Source organism: Pristiophorus japonicus, chromosome 12, assembly GCF_044704955.1.
Source record: "Pristiophorus japonicus isolate sPriJap1 chromosome 12, sPriJap1.hap1, whole genome shotgun sequence".
In the NCBI taxonomy this organism is placed as follows: domain Eukaryota; kingdom Metazoa; phylum Chordata; class Chondrichthyes; family Pristiophoridae; genus Pristiophorus; species Pristiophorus japonicus.
In genome coordinates, this window is record NC_091988.1 from 165,096,175 (window position 1) to 165,114,365 (window position 18,191).

Consider the following 18,191-nt stretch of genomic DNA (forward strand, 5'->3'; position numbering starts at 1 on the left):
GATTTTACTTGGTCAGATTTATTTGTGTGTGAAATAAAATAAAAAAGCCAAAAGACACTTTTGATAGATTTGATTTGATAGAGGTTTTCAAAATCAGGAGTGTTTCCAGGATGTGGGCATCTCTGGCAAGGCCAACATTTATTGCCCCTCCCTGATTGGCTTGAAAGGTGGTGGTGAGCCATCTTCTTGAATTGCTGCAATCCATGTAGTGAAGGTACTCCCACAGTGCTGTTAAGGAGGGAGTTCCAGGATTTTGACCCAGCAACGATGAAGGAAAGGCGATATATTTTCAAGTTAGGATGGCGTGTAACTTAGAGGGGACGTTGCAAATGATGGCGCTCCCATGCACCTGCTGCCCTTATCCTTCTAGATGGTAGAGGTCACGGGTTTGGGAGGTGCTGCCGAAGAAGCCTTGGCAAGTTGCTGTAGTACATCTTATATGTGGTATACACTGCAGGCATGGTGCACCGGTGGTGGAGGAAGTGAATGTTGAAGATGATGGATGGGGTGCCAATAAAGCAGGCTGCTTTGTCCTGAGTGGTGTCGAGCTTCTTGAGTGTTTTTGGAGCTGCACTTATCCAAGCAAGTGGAGAGTATTCCATCACACTCCTGACTGGTGCCTTATAGATAGTAGAAAGGCTTTGGGGAGTCAGGAGGTAAGACACTCACCACAGAATACCCAGCCTCTGACCTGCTTGTGTTGCTGCGGTATTTATGTGGCTGGTCCAGTTAAGTTTCTGGTCAATGGTGACCCCCAGAATGTTGATGGTGGGGGATTTGGTGATGGTAGTGCTGTTGAATATCAAGGAGAGGTGGTTAGACTCTCTCTTGTTGGAGATGGCCATTGCCTGGCACTTATGTGGTGCGAATGTAACTTTTGTAAGGAGAAACTGTTTCCATGGCAGAAGGGTAACCAGAGGACGCTGATTTAAAATGATTGGCAGAAGAACCAGAGGCGAGATGAGGAAACAATGTTTTATGCAGCGAGTTGTGATCTGAAATGCACTGCATAAAAGGGTGTTGGAAGCAGATTCCGTGGTAACATTCAAAAAGGAATTGGATAAATGTTTGAAGGGAAGAAATTTATAGGACGATGGGGAAAGAGCAAGGGAGTGGGACTAATTGTAAAGCTTTTCCAAAGAGGCACAATGAGCTGAATGGCTTCCTTCTGTACTGTATCATTCTATGACAAAGTAACCTAATCAAACATTTTTTTTAAGCAAAACTACTATCAGTCCACTAGGAATTAATATACCCTTTTGAGACGGTCTGCTAAGCAAAATGTCCTGTTGCTTGTCAACTTCTCTCTCTTATCGACATTGACAAACAACAGGACTTTTGGATGAAACAGGCTCGGCTTTTAGTAGGCCTTCGAGATGAGATGTGGATGATGTCAGTTCGAGTTCCCCCACAGAATGTAGATGTTTTTACCAGAACTGAAACTAGCCATCTGTGCAGTGATTTATGCCATTGCATCTTTTCAGTTAAACAAACAAATTTAGAGTTCAACCGTTTTTAACACATTGTGAGGTGAAGTGTTAATGTATGGAAATTGCTATTTTATTTGTACCTTCCATCTTGAAAGGGTTAAGTATTTTATAATGGATTTGCCTAATAGTTCACTATTCTCATAAGAGTCAACCAGATCACTGGCTGTTAATCTGCATATATTAACATTTCAAATAAACTGTTCCATTAATCAAAGAAACTTTATATTAATGTTTATGAACATTGGCATTTCCTACCATCCGTGGTCCTTTATTATAAATCTTGGTGAGACAGAATAGATATAATTTTTATTCTAGCTAATTTAAAAACTGTATGAAATAAAAACAGAAGCATCCCTATTTGTCACTCTGAGCTGTTTAAAGTGTGCATCTCTTAGCAGTCATTTTTGGAATAGCAAACTAATGGCCTAGAAACCGCTTCTCACTCCCTTCTCAAGTAATGGAAAGGAGAGAAAATATAAAAATACTTCTGTCAAGGGAGTGTCATTCTCAAAAAGTAAATGCATCTATTTACTGATGGGCTAAAATGCTAGATCAATTCTCCCACACTGTGTTTTCTAGCTTAATTGGAAATATTTGTCCCTGATTTTCTCTGAAGATGAACATGAGAGATAATTTTCTAAGTTCATGTTCTCAATGGGGAGCATCACCAGCATGCACCTGGGTATTCAGAGACATTGGCTCCAAGTTTTGGCCCGCGCCGAAAACGGCGCACCTCCGAGCTGGACGCCTGTTCTTCGCGCCCAAAAGTGTGCTAGAAAAAAACTTCGATATTCTCCGGCTCCTCGGAGCGCGATCTCAGCTTGGCGCGTTCTTCACAGCGGTGGGCGGAGCCAAACACTCACGCCGATTCTGTAAGTAGTGGGGGGCGGGTCCAATTTAAATGAGCCAACGTGGTGCCGGCACCCTGCGCGTGCGCGTTGGAGTGTGCGCGCACGCGCAGTGTCAAACAAACATTGGCACTCGGCCATTTTTAAAAGGACTCGGCTGCCGTCGAGCCACTGACGCCGCCCCTTAAGCGTGGCCGAATGGCCTCAACCCTCTTGAAAAGCTGCGTGCATCTGGTGTTGATCCTTCGGCTGCCGGCCAGCCACTGACGCCGCTCCTATCCCATGGCCAAATGGCCTCAGCCCCCTTGAAAAGCTGCGTGCCTCCGGTGTTGATCCTTCCGCTGCCGGCCAGCCACTAACAGAATGAAGGCCTGCCTGCAGCACAGCAGCTCAGCTCGAAGGCTGCTTGCTGCCGCTGTTGGGGCTGCCGTCGAGACACTGACGCCACACCCCTGCCTGTCTCCAACATGAAAGGCCTGCCTGAAGCACAGTAGCTCGAAGGCTGCTGATGTTTCACACAGGTAGAAACATGGTTTATTTAATCTTTTCTTTGCTTATAAATTTTTATTCAGGTTGGATTTATTTGTATAATATTTGTATAAGTATAACTAAGGATTGATTATAGAATTTAATCACTTCCCTTCCCCCCCCCACTCCCCCCCCCCACCTCGTTCCCTACGCCTAATTTGTAACCTACGCCTGATTTTCTAAAGTGTAGACAAGGTTGTTTCGAGCGTACAAAAATCTTCACTTACTCCATTCTAAGTTAATTTGGAGTAAGTTTTCACTGCCGAAACTTTGAAAACAGGCGTAAGTGGCCGGACACGCCCCCTTTTGAAAAAAAAATTCTGTTCCAAAGTGAAACTGTTCTAACTGACTAGAACTGGAGCAAACTAAATGCCGAGAATTTGAATTTCTAAGATACTCCGTTCTACACCAGTTGCTCTAAAAAATCAGGAGCAACTGAGGTCGAAACTTGGGCCCAAACTGTGCGCAGTCTTCTGGCCATTCATGCCCAGAAAATCATGTACAGTGTGCATCTGATTTTCCCATATATGCTCCTGGCAGGTGAGGTTCCCTGCCAACAACACAAAGATACACAATGATGCCTGATGAATATTTCTATTATATCACGGAGTGGTAACTGGAATAATTGTTCAGATCTCCAGCATTTAACTTTTTTGTTGTTGATGAATTTTTGAGAGCGGAGATTAACTTTGAACAATTTTTCAATTTGCACCAAATTCAGGTCTTTCAAAAAATCAAAATCGGGCGAATCTATAATTAATCAACTAAAGTCAGTCAACAGCTTGTTCACTTATTGTTGGCCCCAAAGCAGTTTATCTATTTTTGGCAAGAACTGTTCCACCATAGTCCATCCCAAAAGAAATTGAAAATATTTAACTTGACATGCCTTTTATATTTCAGAAAAGAATGAGATATCATCCTTGAGGTTGAATTTTTGTGAAATCAAATGGTTCGAACAGAATATGCTCAGTGTTTAAATTCTTAACAGCTGTCCTCTCCACATCCACAGAGAAAATTGTGCTTTAAACAAATATTCCCTCTGGGAACTACACTGCCATCAGGTTTAAACGAACTAATTAGAATGGGTCCTGTAGATATAGCTGTTACAAGGGCAGAACCAATTGTTTTTCGTTGCCAAGATGTCACTATCCCAATGTTACTTTAATCTGTGGAATATTGGACTTTTGTTTATTCCTATTTCCCAACCCGTTGTAATTTAAAAGATATATTTCTATTTATTGTACCCATAATAATAATAAATATAAGTAGGTAGACTTGGGATACCCATCCAGTGGGTAGGCATATTATAACACGGTGACTCAGGTCAATAATATGCATTTTCTCTACCTTGATGATTTGTGTGAAAATTTAGTGAAATAATTTCAGAATTATCCACTGGATTAGTGTATCAATAAAGTTGAAACTTTCAGTATGTCCTGAAAATAATTTTAATTCCTTATATATGACCTGGAGCCTAGATGTGTGTAAGTACTTGTATGATGACAGGTGCTGATGTGGGATTAACTTGGAGCATAAGGGCTGTTTCTGTCATCACCATTCATTTTGTAGAATATCTGGTCAAAGACCGTCAGATGTAACCAGTTTAAAAAAAAAAAGCAAAGTCAGCATTATATTAGTAGTACCTATGAAAGTTTGTAATATCCAAAGTCAAAAAACCAAGTTACAATTAATTGAAGCATAGCATGTTTAATTTTTTACCAAATATCCACTGCATTGATTTTTAAAATATTCCATCTAATATCCCGCACATAGACTCGGGAAAGCCTCCACACTTGGATTCGTGAACCAAACTGATTGAACGGAAATCCAATGCTCATCAACTCTACAGCTAAAGCTACAGAATGCAAAAAATTTTAATATCACAAGCTATTGAAAAGCTTGTAAAGATAAAACTACGTGAAAGAAAACAAGACAAGCTTCTGTTCATGAAAGTAACTGTACCAAGAGGAATACAAAATAATTAAAGCTTTAGTGACCTTGAAGTGTGATATATTTGTATACATTAAAAAGTGATTTTAAAAAACAGTTTAATGGGGGAAAACTTTGAAAGCTTTGCTATGTACATTAAACATTATTAAATATCAGGCTAGTTGATGTAGATCAGACTACTTCTCCATGATGACCCACTGAAAGGTAGCTGCTAGCAGTAATTTTTAACATGTTTTGGGGTCATACAATATTTCTATTACAAAATCAAAAGCGGTTTTACAGTGGTTTCCCAATGGACTGTGCTGTGAACTGCGCGACATTTGTTTCCGCCTCAATTCCTTGGGGCTAACAAAGTGCACTTAGCAACTTCTATAAATCCTTAAGACCTTCAGTCGAGTTGGCATCCTGTTAAAATTATATTGAAAATGGTATTGATTTAGTTAAGAATGAAACTTTATATTGTTTTAAATTACGTTTTGTGCTTTAAATCTCAGTTTCTAAACACCTTTAACATTTCCCTTCAGGTCTTCACATGCAAAAACCAAGGCCGAAGCAGCAGATCAAGCTTCGCAGGCTGCAAGCAATGAGTCCAGTATTGCAAGGGCAATCGCCAGAGAACTGTCTCCAACTTTTTACCAGCCAGGTATTTCTACAGTTTTAAAATGATGTAAGATATCGTGCAGCTATAAAAATTACTGAAAATAAAAACAGATTCTTCCATAGGAAAACAGGGAACAGTTAAATAAACTCAAATATCAAGTAAATCTGCAAGAGCCCAATGGCCCATTCTCATTGCATGGCTTCTTGTATTCCTATACATAGGTTGCGCAATATTTATATAATAGTTGATTCTTTCAACAAGCTGGTTTCTCACAGTGAAACACGGATTACATTATGAGGAAATCCAGGCTTGTTTCAAATCCTGTTCAGAATTAAAAAGCATACTTACTCTTAGATTAGAATAAAAATTACCTACCTCCGGACAATATTTTACAAATGGGCCTTCACAGAGTCATAGGCCAAATATTTACTCAGAGCTGCTATACAGTGGCAGTGGGGTGGGGATTGGACAGGAAACCCATAAGTATAGGATTCCTGGTCGTGCTGCAGAAATTAACCACAGGAGGTCTTTATAATTTTTCAACAGGTTTCCCACCCAACAGCCACAAATTCATGGGCTGGCTGTTGTTGGCTGGGTAGGCACAAGTCTGACATCGTGGGGGGGGGGGTGGTGTAGAGGGGGGGGGGTCGGACGATCATGGGGGTTCTTCTAAGAAGTAAAAACCTCTATAAATCTATAGTATTAGCCTGAGCAGCACGTCCGTATGAAGCAAACATGGAGCTTTATATTAGTTTTTTTAATAAGAATTTATTAATGAATTTTAAATAACACAAAAATTGATGGCATATTTTTGCAACATAGCCTAACAAACCACACCAGCATTTCCCGTGTCCATAAATTTTCTTAAGAGGATTATGACCATCAGAAAGAAATAGCCAGAAAATACATAATTTTCTGTTCGTGATCAAATATAAGTTATGGTTTGAACACAAATTCTGTCTTTGTGTTGTACACTGACAAACAGAGAATTAAGGTTTAATAGTAACAGCTTAATGGAAAGAAAGGGGCTGAAATTCTTCAAGCCCTGCTCTCCTGCTGAAAGTGTGGCAAGACAGGGCTTCCAGGTGTAGTTTGACGTGAAAGTGACGCTGTCCCAGATCCCGGGGATGGGGTCATTAACGTAAAAGGGGTGGATGCCTACATCATTTATGGCGTTGCGTGGATGCCTGTCCTATGGGGTAAGAAAATCAAAATAACACCTTTCTGTTCATCAGGGTGTGAGCCCTTGTAACTGTAGATAATATATTTAAAATGCACTTTTGCCGTTTTCCAAATGGCAGTCGATCACTCTGCAATTGAATGCTGCTGGGAAACCTGCATCAGGCCTTCACTGCCACATTGGTAAAATAAGTAGACCTGCTTCATGTAGGCATACTTTCAGTTGGGATTAATAAAGGTGCAACTGGTACTATATCTGACTCTTTGAGTAATGTCATGATGCAAGAGGAGAATAGTTGTGAGAAGTTCTCATCGCCTTCCGAGAGGAGAGGAGAGGAGAGATTGGGAGGGTGCAGAGGTGAGAGGGGGAGGGAGGGAAGGGGAGAGAAATGGATAGGAGGAAAGAGAGAGGGTGGGAATGGAGAGGGACTGGGATTGGGTCAGGAAGGAGGACGGGAAGAAGGAGGGGGGGAAGAGAGAAGGGTACCCAATTTTTTGCCTCCGTTCTAGGGAGGTCATTCGTATTTTATCAATCCTATGTTTGGTTCAATTCCTGAACTGTGCTATGTTTGTGTTGTTATCAATTGGTGGGAATTATCCCCCCCCCCCCCGGCCCCCACTCTTGAATTTATTTCTGCAGTGATGAGCACTTTTACTGCTTTGTAGTTCGCTTTAGTTTGATTCTCAGCAGCCTTTTCTGAATAAGGAGCATTGATTTTTTTCTTGGTTTTGCTAGAGATAGCCAAGGCTGTCCTTTGCAATGCCAAGTCCGGCCAGGATGTGCACAGCTTCCTTGCATTTCATTCAAATGTTGGGACGTTTTACTACGTTTAGGCTATATAAATGCAAGTTGTTACTGTTTTTCATTTCCTTTCCAGTTCAATCATTTTGTTGATTTTCCAAATGTGCTATTTGCTTTTTTAGATTGTGTTTCTTTAGATTAAACTTTTGGATTTTTAAAAATGTTTTAAGTAGCTCTAGCACCTAACATTATGGGCTAGAAATTGTGTAGCACCCTGTATAGGGTGATAACTTTAGCAGGAGCGCAAAAGTATCGCCGAGCGCTACACAATTGAATCCGACGCAAACTTCTGGCTCAGCGCTACCACTTCTCTTGGAACGCTCCCTCCTTTCCTTAAAGGGACGAGCCAATGCTGAGGTCATTGGGGGCTAAGGCTGGGAATGGTCAGCAACTGCACCTGTGATCTGCGTAGAGCAACCCCAAGCACTCGGAGTGCAGTGCTGATCAATCGCGGCCTGGAAAAAAATCAAAACAAAGCACATTGGGGACATAAATAACATTTGGCCTACTTGACCACCACTGCCTTTAATTACTGCTCCCCAAGCAGCCGGCCAAGGTCACAAGGTCTCCTGCAGCTGCCGTTGGTAACACCGGCGATGCTGCAGGGGACGGAAGCGAATTTTACATCCGGGGCGATAACCGGGTACTGCGCACCGGATAACATCCCGATCTCTGGGGCACGGCAGATCGAGGCGGTAAGTTTTAGCGCCAGTGCTAACCCGCAATGGAAGCTTGCCGGCATTGGTAATTTGGCCGTGCTCAATCGGTAAGCCGTTAGCGCCCCGTTATCGCCCTCTGAAAGTGCTAACGAGAGACGCAAAGTAGGCCAATTTCTCCCGCTATGTCTCATAACATTATGTTCACAGCTTTATTTGCAGGTGCAATACTTTTGGAATATTGCCACTATGTACCATTTTTAATAAAAAACAGATAAGCATAATAAGAGGCTAAATTATTTTTTAATAAACTAAGGGCTAGAAATTCCGTTGCGCTCCATTTGGGACAATAACTTATGAAATCTCCGAAAAGTATTGGCAGCCGATAATCATTTTTTGATCCCCGGAAAATTCAGCTTTAGCGCTCCAAGAGAGAAGTGATGCGCTAACTATTTCTCTTGGGGCGCTAAAGTGCGTGAGCGGGACAGTAGCGGCAGAGCGCTGAAGATTTGCAGTGCAGTGCTACCGGCACCAGAGGCTGCTTCCCTCATTTAAAGGGAAGGGTGAATGATAATTTACAACATTTTACTGATCAGTTCTGTGTGGCCAGGCGACCTGCGCGACTGCCATTACAGCCCCAATCACTCCGAGTGGGGGGCTTGGACATCACGCAGCGATGAGACGTTAAAAACTGTCAGCAGGCATCAGACTGGTGTGAAGAATAAAGTTTGGCCTACCTGAACACCACTGCCTTTAATTATCGCTCCCCAAGCAGCCAGCCGAGGTGACAATGCCTTCTCTTCCTGCCATTGTTGACGCCCGGCGATACAGCAGGGGGCAGGAGGCAATTTCAAATCCGGGGTGGTAACAGTGCACTACACACTTGATGACGTCACGATCTACGGGGTGCTGGACACCGAGGCGGTAAGTGTTAGCACCAGCGCTAAAGTGGCAGGGAAGTTCCGCAGGTGTCACTGAATGCTCCGCGCCCGGTCGGTAACCCCTTAGCACGCCGTTAACGGGAGATGCAAAGCAGCCAAATTTTCCCCCTAAATGGCAAGCATAAATTAAATATAAATTCTTCAATCCATTTTAATACATTGTAAGATTGGGATGTAAATGGTAATTAAAATAGACAGTAAATGGCAGTCTTATTCCATTCTCAGCAAGCCGACAGCTGGTGTAATAGTAGTAGTTTATTTAATCCAGACTGGATAGTTTTAACATTGGCCACATGGTTTATTTATGACTGGCATGCATGTGAATCCCAGGCATGCAGCCATCTGAAATGGAACTGTCTTCTTACTCGGTGTCAGTATTGAGCTTCAGTCGGTTTAACAGGGAACGTTGACTGGAAAACTGGATCTTGATTAATTTGTTCTGTGTTCAGCCAATATAAACAATCACGAATATCCAAGTCTTATTTAAGAGAATCCTTCACGTCGCTAGCTTTCAATCTTATGTGCAGATTATATAAAGGTTGTCCAAAAGATTGTTAAACTGAATTTTAAAACTTTTATCTTTTAACTCCATCGTAAAATATATTGGTCTCCTTCCATGTGGTTGCTCCCCCTTCCCTTCCTGTGGCACATAATATTTTTAGATCAAGAAGTCAAGAACGTGACCTGCTTCCAAGTCAGCCCTTAAAAAGTACACAACAACTTGCATTTAGATAGGGAGGGGCAAGGCCATGGAGGGTTTTCAAAACAAGGATGCAAATTTTAAAATCGAGGCGTTGCTTAACCGGGAGATAATATAAGTGATTTGTATGAGTTAGGGTACGGGCAGTAGAGTTTTGCATGAGCTTATATTCCTGGATTGTGGAAGACTGGAGGCCGGCTTGGCGTACGCTGGAATAGGTTTAGAGGCATGGATGAGGGTTTCAGCAGCAGATGAGCTGAGGCAGGGGTGGAGTCGGCGATGTTATGGAGGTGGAACTAGGCAGTCTTAGTGATGGCACTTTTATGTGGTCAGATGCTCATCTGGGGTCAAATAGGTTTCAAACAGTTTGGTTCAGCCACAGAAAATTGCCAGGGAGAGGGTTGGAGTCAGTGGCTAGGGAACGGAGTTTGTGGTGAGAACCGAACATAACAACATAAGAAATAGTAGTAGGAGTAGGCCATAAGGCCCCTCGAGCCTGCTCCGCCTTTCAATAAGATCATGGCTGATCTGATCTTGGCTTCAACTCCACTTTTCTGCCTGTTCACCATAACCCTTGGCTCCCTTATAGGGTTCAAGAATCTCTCTACCTCAGCCTTGAATATATTCAATGACTCAACCTCCACAGGTCTCTGGGGTAGGGAATTCCAAAGATTCACTACTATCTAAGAGAAGAAATTCCTCCTCATCTCCATCTTAAATGGGTGACCCCTTATTCTGAATCTATGCCCCCTAGTTCTAGATTCCCCCACAAGGGGAAACATCCTCTCAGCATCTACCCTGTCAAGCCCCCTCAGAATCTTGCATGTTTCAATATCACCTCTCATTCTTCTAAACTCCAATGAGTACAGGCCCAACCTGCTCAACCTTTCTTCATAAAACAACCCCTTCATCCCATGAATCAACCTAGTGAACCTTCACTGAAATGCCTCCAATGCAAATATATCCCTCCTTAAATAAGGAGACGTTAACTATAAGCAGTACTCTAGGTATGGTCTCACCAACGCCCTGTACAGTTGGAGCAAGACTTCCCTACTTTTATACTCCATCCTCTTTACAATAAAGGTCAAAATTCCATTTGCCTTCCTAATTATTTGCTGTACCTGCATTTTAACTTTTGTGTTGCATGTACGAGGGGACCCAGATCCCTCTGTACGCAGCATTCTGTAGTCTCCATTTAAATAATCTCTCTCCATTTAAATAATATTTTGCTTTTTTATTCTTCCTACCAAAGTGGATAACCTCACATTTTCCCACATTATACTCCATCTGCCAAATGTTTTCCCACTCATTTAACTTATCTATATTCCTTTGAAGACTCTGTGTGTCCTCCTCACAACTTGCTTTCCCACCTATCTTTGTATCATCAGCAAATTGGCTACAATACACTCGGTCCCTTCATCCAAGTCACTAATATAGATTGTAAATAGTTGAGGCCCCAGCATCGATCCCTGTGGCACCCCACTAGTTACAGTTTGCCAACCTGAAAATGACCCATTTATCCCGACTCTCTGTTTTATGTTAGTTAGCCAATCCTCTATCCATGCTAATATATTACCCCCAACACCATGAGCTTTTATCTTGTGTAGTAACCTTCTATATGGCACCTTATCTAATGCCTTTTGGAAATCCAAATACACTACATCTACTGGTTCCACTTTATCCAATCTGCTCGTTACATCCTCAAAGAACTAATACATTTGTTAAACACGATTTCCCTTTCACAAAACCATTTTGAATCTGCTTGATTGGATTATGAGTTTCTAAATGTCCTGCTACTACTTCCTTAATAATGGATTCCAGCATTTTCCCAATGACAGATGTTAAGCTAACCGGCCTATAGTTTATTGCTTTCTGTCTCCCTTTTGTAATTTTGAAATATTACAACCATTGCATCCACTATCTCTGCAGCCACTTCTTTTAAGATCCTAGGATGCATGCCATCAGGTCCAGGGAACCTGTCAGCCTTTAGTCCCTTTAGTTTGCCTAGTTCTTTTTCTCTAGTAATAATAATTGTTTTAATTTCTTTCCTCCCTTTTGCCCCCTGATTTTCTACTATTCTACTTTTAAAGACATTATAAAATATTTGTTCAAAGTCTCTGCCATTTCATTGTTTCCAATTGTTAATTCCCCAGTCTCATCCACTGAAGGACCAACATTCACTTTAGCTACTCTCTTCCTTTTTATATACTTATAGAAGCTCTTGCTGTCTGTTTTATATTTCATGCTAGTTTACTCTCATAATCTATTTTCTCCCCTTTAATTATCTTTTTAGTCATCCATTGCTGGTTTCTAAAATGTTCCCAATCTTCTGACCTACCACTAATCTTCACAACATTGTATGCCTTTTCTTTCAATTTGATACCATCCTTAACTAACTTAGTTAGCGACGGATGGTTCATCCTTCTCAAGGAGCCTTTCATTCTCAATGGAATATATCTTTGAGAATTATGAAATATCTCCTAAATGTCTGCCACTGCTTATCTACCTTCTTACCTTTTAATCTATTTCTCCTGTCCACTTTAGCCAACTCTGTTTTCATACCTTTGTAATTGCCTTTATTTAGGTTTAAGACACGAGTTTCAGGCCTAAGTTTCTCACCCTCAAACTGAATGTGAAATTCTATCATGTTATGATCACTCTTCCCTAGAGGATCCTTTACTATGAGATCATTAATTAATCCTGTCTCATTACACATTACCAGATCTAAAATAGCCTGTTCCCTGGTTGGTTCCACAATGTATTGTTCTAATAAACAGTCCCAAATCTACTCTATGAACTCGTCTTCAAGGCTACCTTTGCCAATTTGATTTGCCCAATTTATATGAAGATTATTGCAGTACCTCTCTTACAAGCTTCCATCATTTCTTGGTTTATACTCTGTCCTACAGTGTAGCTACTGTTAGGAAGCCTATACACTACACCCACCAGTGACTTATTAACCTTGCTATTTCTTATCTCCACCCAAACTGATTCTACATCTTGAGCTTCCGAGCCAAGATCATTTCTCAGTACTGTACTGATCTCATCTTTTATTAACAAAGCTACCCCACCTCCTTTTCCTTTCTGCCTATCCTTCCGAAATATCAAGTACCCCTGAATATTCAGTTCACAGCCTTGGTAACCTTACAACCACGTCTCTGTAATGGCTATCAGATCATAGTCATTTATTTTTATTTGTAGCTTTGGTCTTCCCAATATTTAGTTGGAGGAAATTTCTCCAACTAAATATTGTACTCATCTAGTACTGGATGGTGGACAAGTAGTGCGACAATTTAGAGGCGGTGGTGAGGTAGAACTAGATGTCATCAGCGTATATGTGGAACCTGATGTGTTTTCGGATGATGTTGCCAAGGGGCAGCCTGTAGATGAGAAATAGGACGGGGTCAAGGATAGATCCTTGGGGAACACCAGTGGTAATGGTGCGGGAGTGGGAAGAGAAGCCATTGCAGGTGATTCTCTGGCTATGATAGACAGATAAGAATGGAACCAGCCAAATATAGTCCCACCCAGCTGAAGTGACTCAGTGAGGAAACATCTGGGCCCCAAAACTTCCAAGTGAGATTGGAAAATGAGACGGAAACCGCCAAAATAGAGCAAGAGCATCCGGGAGGGCGCTGAGCACCTTAAGTCTCATCCCCAAGAGCATGCTGAAATCAAATGCAGACAGCGAAAGGAGCGTGCGGCAAACCAGGCTCCCCACCCACCCTTTGCTTCAACCACTGTCTGCCTCAGCTGTGATAGAGACTGTAATTCTCACATTGGACTGTACAGTCACCTGAGAACTCACTTTTAGAGGGGAAGCAAGTCTTCCTTGTTTCCGAGGGACTGCCAATGATGATGATTCTTTTCTTATCTGTTGCAACTTGAAATTAGAGTTTCAGAAATCTTAGAAATAAAATCAAAATACTGCGGACGCTGGAAATCTGGAATAAAAACAGAAAATGCTTGAAATACTCAGCAGCTCAGGCAGCATCTGTGGAGAAAGAAAGGTCATCAACCTGAAACATTAATTCTGTTTCTATCTCTACAGATGCTGCCTGACCTGCTGAGTATTTCCAGAATTTTCTGTTTTTATTACCGTAGAAATAAACTGATTTACTGAAATCTGTCTTATATGAATAGTGCTTTGTGATGGGTTAATAATCAATTATTTTGAAGCAATAAAAATTGTAGTGCCTAGAACGAAAGGGACAGCATTGCTCCACCAAACTATTGGAAAAGTTTTTATACCTCCATTTATACACACAAATCCCAATATCTCCCCGGGCCCCATTCCCTAAACTTTTTTAGGCCTCAGATTTGAGGTGTTTCTATCCTCTTTAATGGTGGTATTTCACTGCCTGGCACTGCAGCAAGACACCCTTTCTGCTCAGTCGGAGCCTGCCCCGCATAACTAATGACTCCCAACCCAAAAATATGGGTTGGGGTCGGGGCAGTGGTGAAGTCCTGTCCTAATCCCCCTCCTGGCGGTGAACTACCCCAGAGCAAAATCCAGTGTGTTACCTGTGAATAACATCAATGTTTTTCCAGGTTCCTTCTGTATCTAAAATGGCAATGAACTTCCTTTAAATTTAAACTGTGTTGAAGTATGGCCTGGGTTGACGAGCTGGAAGAATGGGCCCAAGTTTCGGCCTCAGTTGCTCCTGATTTTTTGGAGCAACTGGTGTAGAACGGAGTATCTTAGAAATTCAAATTCTCGGCATTTAGTTTGCTCCAGTTCTAGTCAGTTAGAACAGTTTCACTTTGGAACAGAATTTTTTTTTTCAAAAGGGGGCGTGTCCGGCCACTTACGCCTGTTTTCAAAGTTTTGGCAGTGAAAACTTACTCCAAACTAACTTAGAATGGAGTAAGTGAAGATTTTTGTACGCTCGAAAAAACCTTGTCTACACTTTAGAAAATCAGGCGTAGGTTACAAATCAGGCATAGGGAATGGGGGGGGTTTAAAGGGAAGTTTATAAACACTTTAGTTTTACAAATAAAGAGCCATCATCAATAATAATTGATAAAAACATCAATAAATCAACCAATAAATCAATCAAAAAAAATTAAAAAGAAATAATTTAAAAAAAAAATCAATAAATAAAACATTTTCTACTTACCGACTGCAGCACCGGGAGCCCTCCAACAGCGTGCTGGGATGCCCCCCCCAGTGTGTCTCTGTCAGTGTCTCTATCTCTCTGTCTGTCTGTGTGTGTCTCTCACTCTCTGTCAGTGTCTGTGTTTCTGACAGCGAGGGGAGGGGGAAGAGGGGGGGAGGTGAGGGAGGGGAGGGAGGGGGCAGGGGGAGTGGAGCAGAGGGGGAGGAGAAGGGGAAGGGGGGGAGGGAAGGGAGGGGTAGGAGGAGAAGAGGGAGGGGGAGGAGGAGAAGGGGAAGGGGGGAAGAGGAGGAGGAGAAGGGGAAGGGGGGGAGGAGGAGGGGAAGGGGGGAGGAGGAGAAGGGAAAGGAGAAGTGGGGGGGAAGGAGAACGGGCCGGGCCCAAGACTTCAGACTGGGCCTGTCCCCAGCATCAGATTTACAGGTAGGTGGCGTTGGGTGGGGTCGGGAGCGCGGGTGGGGTCGGGAGGAGTGCGGGTCGGGTCGGGGGGAGCGTGGGTCGGGGTCGGGAGCGCGGAGGGAGGTTGGGTAGGGTCGGGTCCGGTCCGGGTTGGGGGGGGCGGCAGTCGGGAGTACGGGTCGGGTCAGGGGGGGGGAGGAGGGAGGAGGGAGGTCAGGTTGGTTCGGGGGGGAGGGAGGGAGCGCGGGTCGGTTCGGTTCGGGTCGGGGGGGGGACAGAGGGAGGTCGGGTCGGTTCGGTCCGTGTCGGGGGCGGGGGGGAGGGAGGTCAGGTTGGGTCGGGTCCGGTCCGGGGTGGGGGGCGGGGGTCGGGTCGGGGGGGTGGTGGGAGGGAGGTCGGTTCGGGTCGGGGGGGGTGGTGGGAGGGAGGGAGGGAGGGAGAGGGTGGTCAGGTCGGGGGGTGGGGGGGGTGGGAGCGCAGGTCGGGTCCAGTCCGGGGGGTCGGGTCGGGTCCGGGGGCGGGGGGGGAGGGGGGCGGAAGGGGGTGTCGAGTCGGGTCAGGAGGAAACAGGAGCTGGGCGTGGGAGGCAGCCTTATGCACGCAGTCCCAGTGAGGCCATTCGGCCAGGGCTAGGGGCTGCGTGCTTCAGACCCCTCCCACACAGTTTTGGGCGCCTGGAGCTACTGCACATGCGCGCCCACTGTAGCGCGCATGTGCAGAGGTCCCGGCAGTGTTTTCAGTGCAGGGACCTAGTTCTGCCCCCTACACCTCGTACTGCGCCACGCCTGGCTCAAGAGGACCAGCAGGGAGCCGGAGAATACGCAAGTTTTTTTCAGGCGCACTTTGTGGCGCGAAAAATGTGCGTCCAGATCGGGGCTTCGCCATTCTAGGCGCGGCCCGAAACTTGGGCCCAATATTTCTGTACTACACGTAAGGGCTTAAATCTTTGTTACCGAGGTTTTTCAGCTTGGGGACTGTTATAGCAGATTTTAGACACAACAGCATCCCAGTTACATACTTCTGTGAAATGCTGAATTGGTGGACAGTGGGAACCCCCAGTGGTCAGGTCAGTTAGTTGAAATTTCCACATTCATTCATATTAGTCTATTAATAAAGATTGTTTTCATTCAATATTTGAGAATAACCAGTCTATATTAATTAGATTGAAAGCTATATTGTCTGTCCTGAGCTAATGCTCAATGAATGGAGACCCAAACTGAATACCTTAAGGAGGTAGTGCTCTGAGACAATGTCTCTCTCCTTCTCAATTACAAAATGGTCTGTGGTTTTGCAGCAGGTGGAAAAGACTGTCTTTTCTGTCTGAAAAGTCAGAGCCAGCTTACCTTTTTGAAGTGTAGAGCTACAGTATGTCTTAAAGTCCATGTTTAGAGAAAGTAAATTTGCATCTTTGTGGTTTTGTATAAACCGAAGAGGAAAATGTACTGTTCCCACTGGGAAATCTGTATATTATTCATACATGTATTTTTGAAAGTAAACCAGTAAATCTGTTTAGTCTTGGTAAAGTGCTTATTTAATCTGCCTCTATAAATTTATATTGTGGCTCATGTTGGCCTAGAAATTCCTGCTGTCATACTGCTCTTCAGATGCTGTATTCTCCGAAAAGGCACATTCTTCTCTCTGTCCCCTTCTGCAACGGGACCTGCAAAGTTGAATCTTGGAAATTTGTTTGCCATCCTAGTCTTGCAGCAACTATTTTTATGCCTCAGTAGCAATACAGCTTTGGAGTGGAGAGCCCTAGTAGAATATGGAGCACCCCTTTGTTTCTACTATTTTCAGTTTGCATTTCTTCTTGCAGAAAATTGATGTTAAGCAAACACTTAAGATTTCTTCCACTTACTATGGGTGTCTTTACATTGTGTAAGAAATAGTGCTTTGAAACTTTTAGAAATTCTATCACATTTACATAAGAGCAAAAGAAAAAGGAGCAGGAGTAGGCCATACGGTCCCTCGAACCTGCTCCGCCATTCAATAAGATCATGGCTGATCTGATCTTGGCCTCAACTCCACTTTCCTCCCCACTCCCCATAATCCTTGACTCCCCTTAATCACATTGATTCATTTATATATTTCCTTCAAACAAAATATAATTGAACTTTTACAAGGCACATAAAATTGCATTACGTATTGAACAAAGTATTTCCATTAAATTATTTTCTTTATGTAATGATCCTTTTATAGGGCCCAAATTTGCTCCCTGAGGTGCACCAACGTTGTACACAAAAAACGGCACCGAAAACTTACCTCGGTGTTCTTCCCGTTCCGAGCAGTAGGGGAGCGGAGCTAGGGCCATGCTGGATAAACAGAGCCGGCAGAGAGACGGGGCTAGGGCCCAGCATGTGTGTGAGTGCTGGCAGCATTGCGCATGCGCGTTGGAGCGTGCGCGTATGTGCAATGGGTCAGTAACATTGGCAATCGGCCATTTTTCTTGCGTGCCTCCTGCCCCTAGCCCTGGCCGAAGGGCTTGCCAGTGTGGCATGTCGTGCCCCGAAGGGCTCTCCTGCTGCTTCTTGCGTGCTTCCCGCCCCTAGCCCTGGCCGAAGGGCTTGCCAGTGCATGCTGCAGTCGGCGAGGTAGAACTTTAAATTTTTTAGTAATTTATTTATTATTCATTTATTATTGATAATGGTTTTTATGCATTAAAGTTGTTATGAAGGTGTTTAGTGCTTTGCAAGGTCCTCTCACTTCCCTCCCACCCGCCCCCCCTCTCTGGCTACCTGCGCTGATTTCTTAATTCACCGCAAGGTTTTTCTGTGCGGCCACAAGTGGCCACATTCACTGGCCTAAGTTAGTTTGGAGTAACTTTTAGCCATCTAAACTTGCTTAAATGGCCAAAACAAGCATAAGTGGGTGGTTACGCCCCCTTTTGGAAAAAAAACTAAACTAAAAAAAAAACCTAACTAACTCACTTACACTGGAGCAAATTAAATGGGCAGAATTGCAATTTTTGAGGTACTCCAAA

At 43.5% G+C, this 18,191-nt stretch overlaps 1 protein-coding gene across 2 annotated transcripts in view; it reads left to right on the forward strand.

Annotated features, from left to right (window-relative positions):
* jph2 (junctophilin 2) overlaps positions 1-18,191 on the forward strand; it is a 117,147-nt gene that overhangs the window by 71,634 nt on the left and 27,322 nt on the right. For both annotated transcript variants that reach the window (XM_070896104.1, XM_070896103.1), the window contains exon 3: positions 5,341-5,459. In XM_070896104.1, coding sequence (XP_070752205.1) covers positions 5,341-5,459 — 119 coding nt within the window. The remainder of the gene's footprint in view (positions 1-5,340; positions 5,460-18,191) is intronic.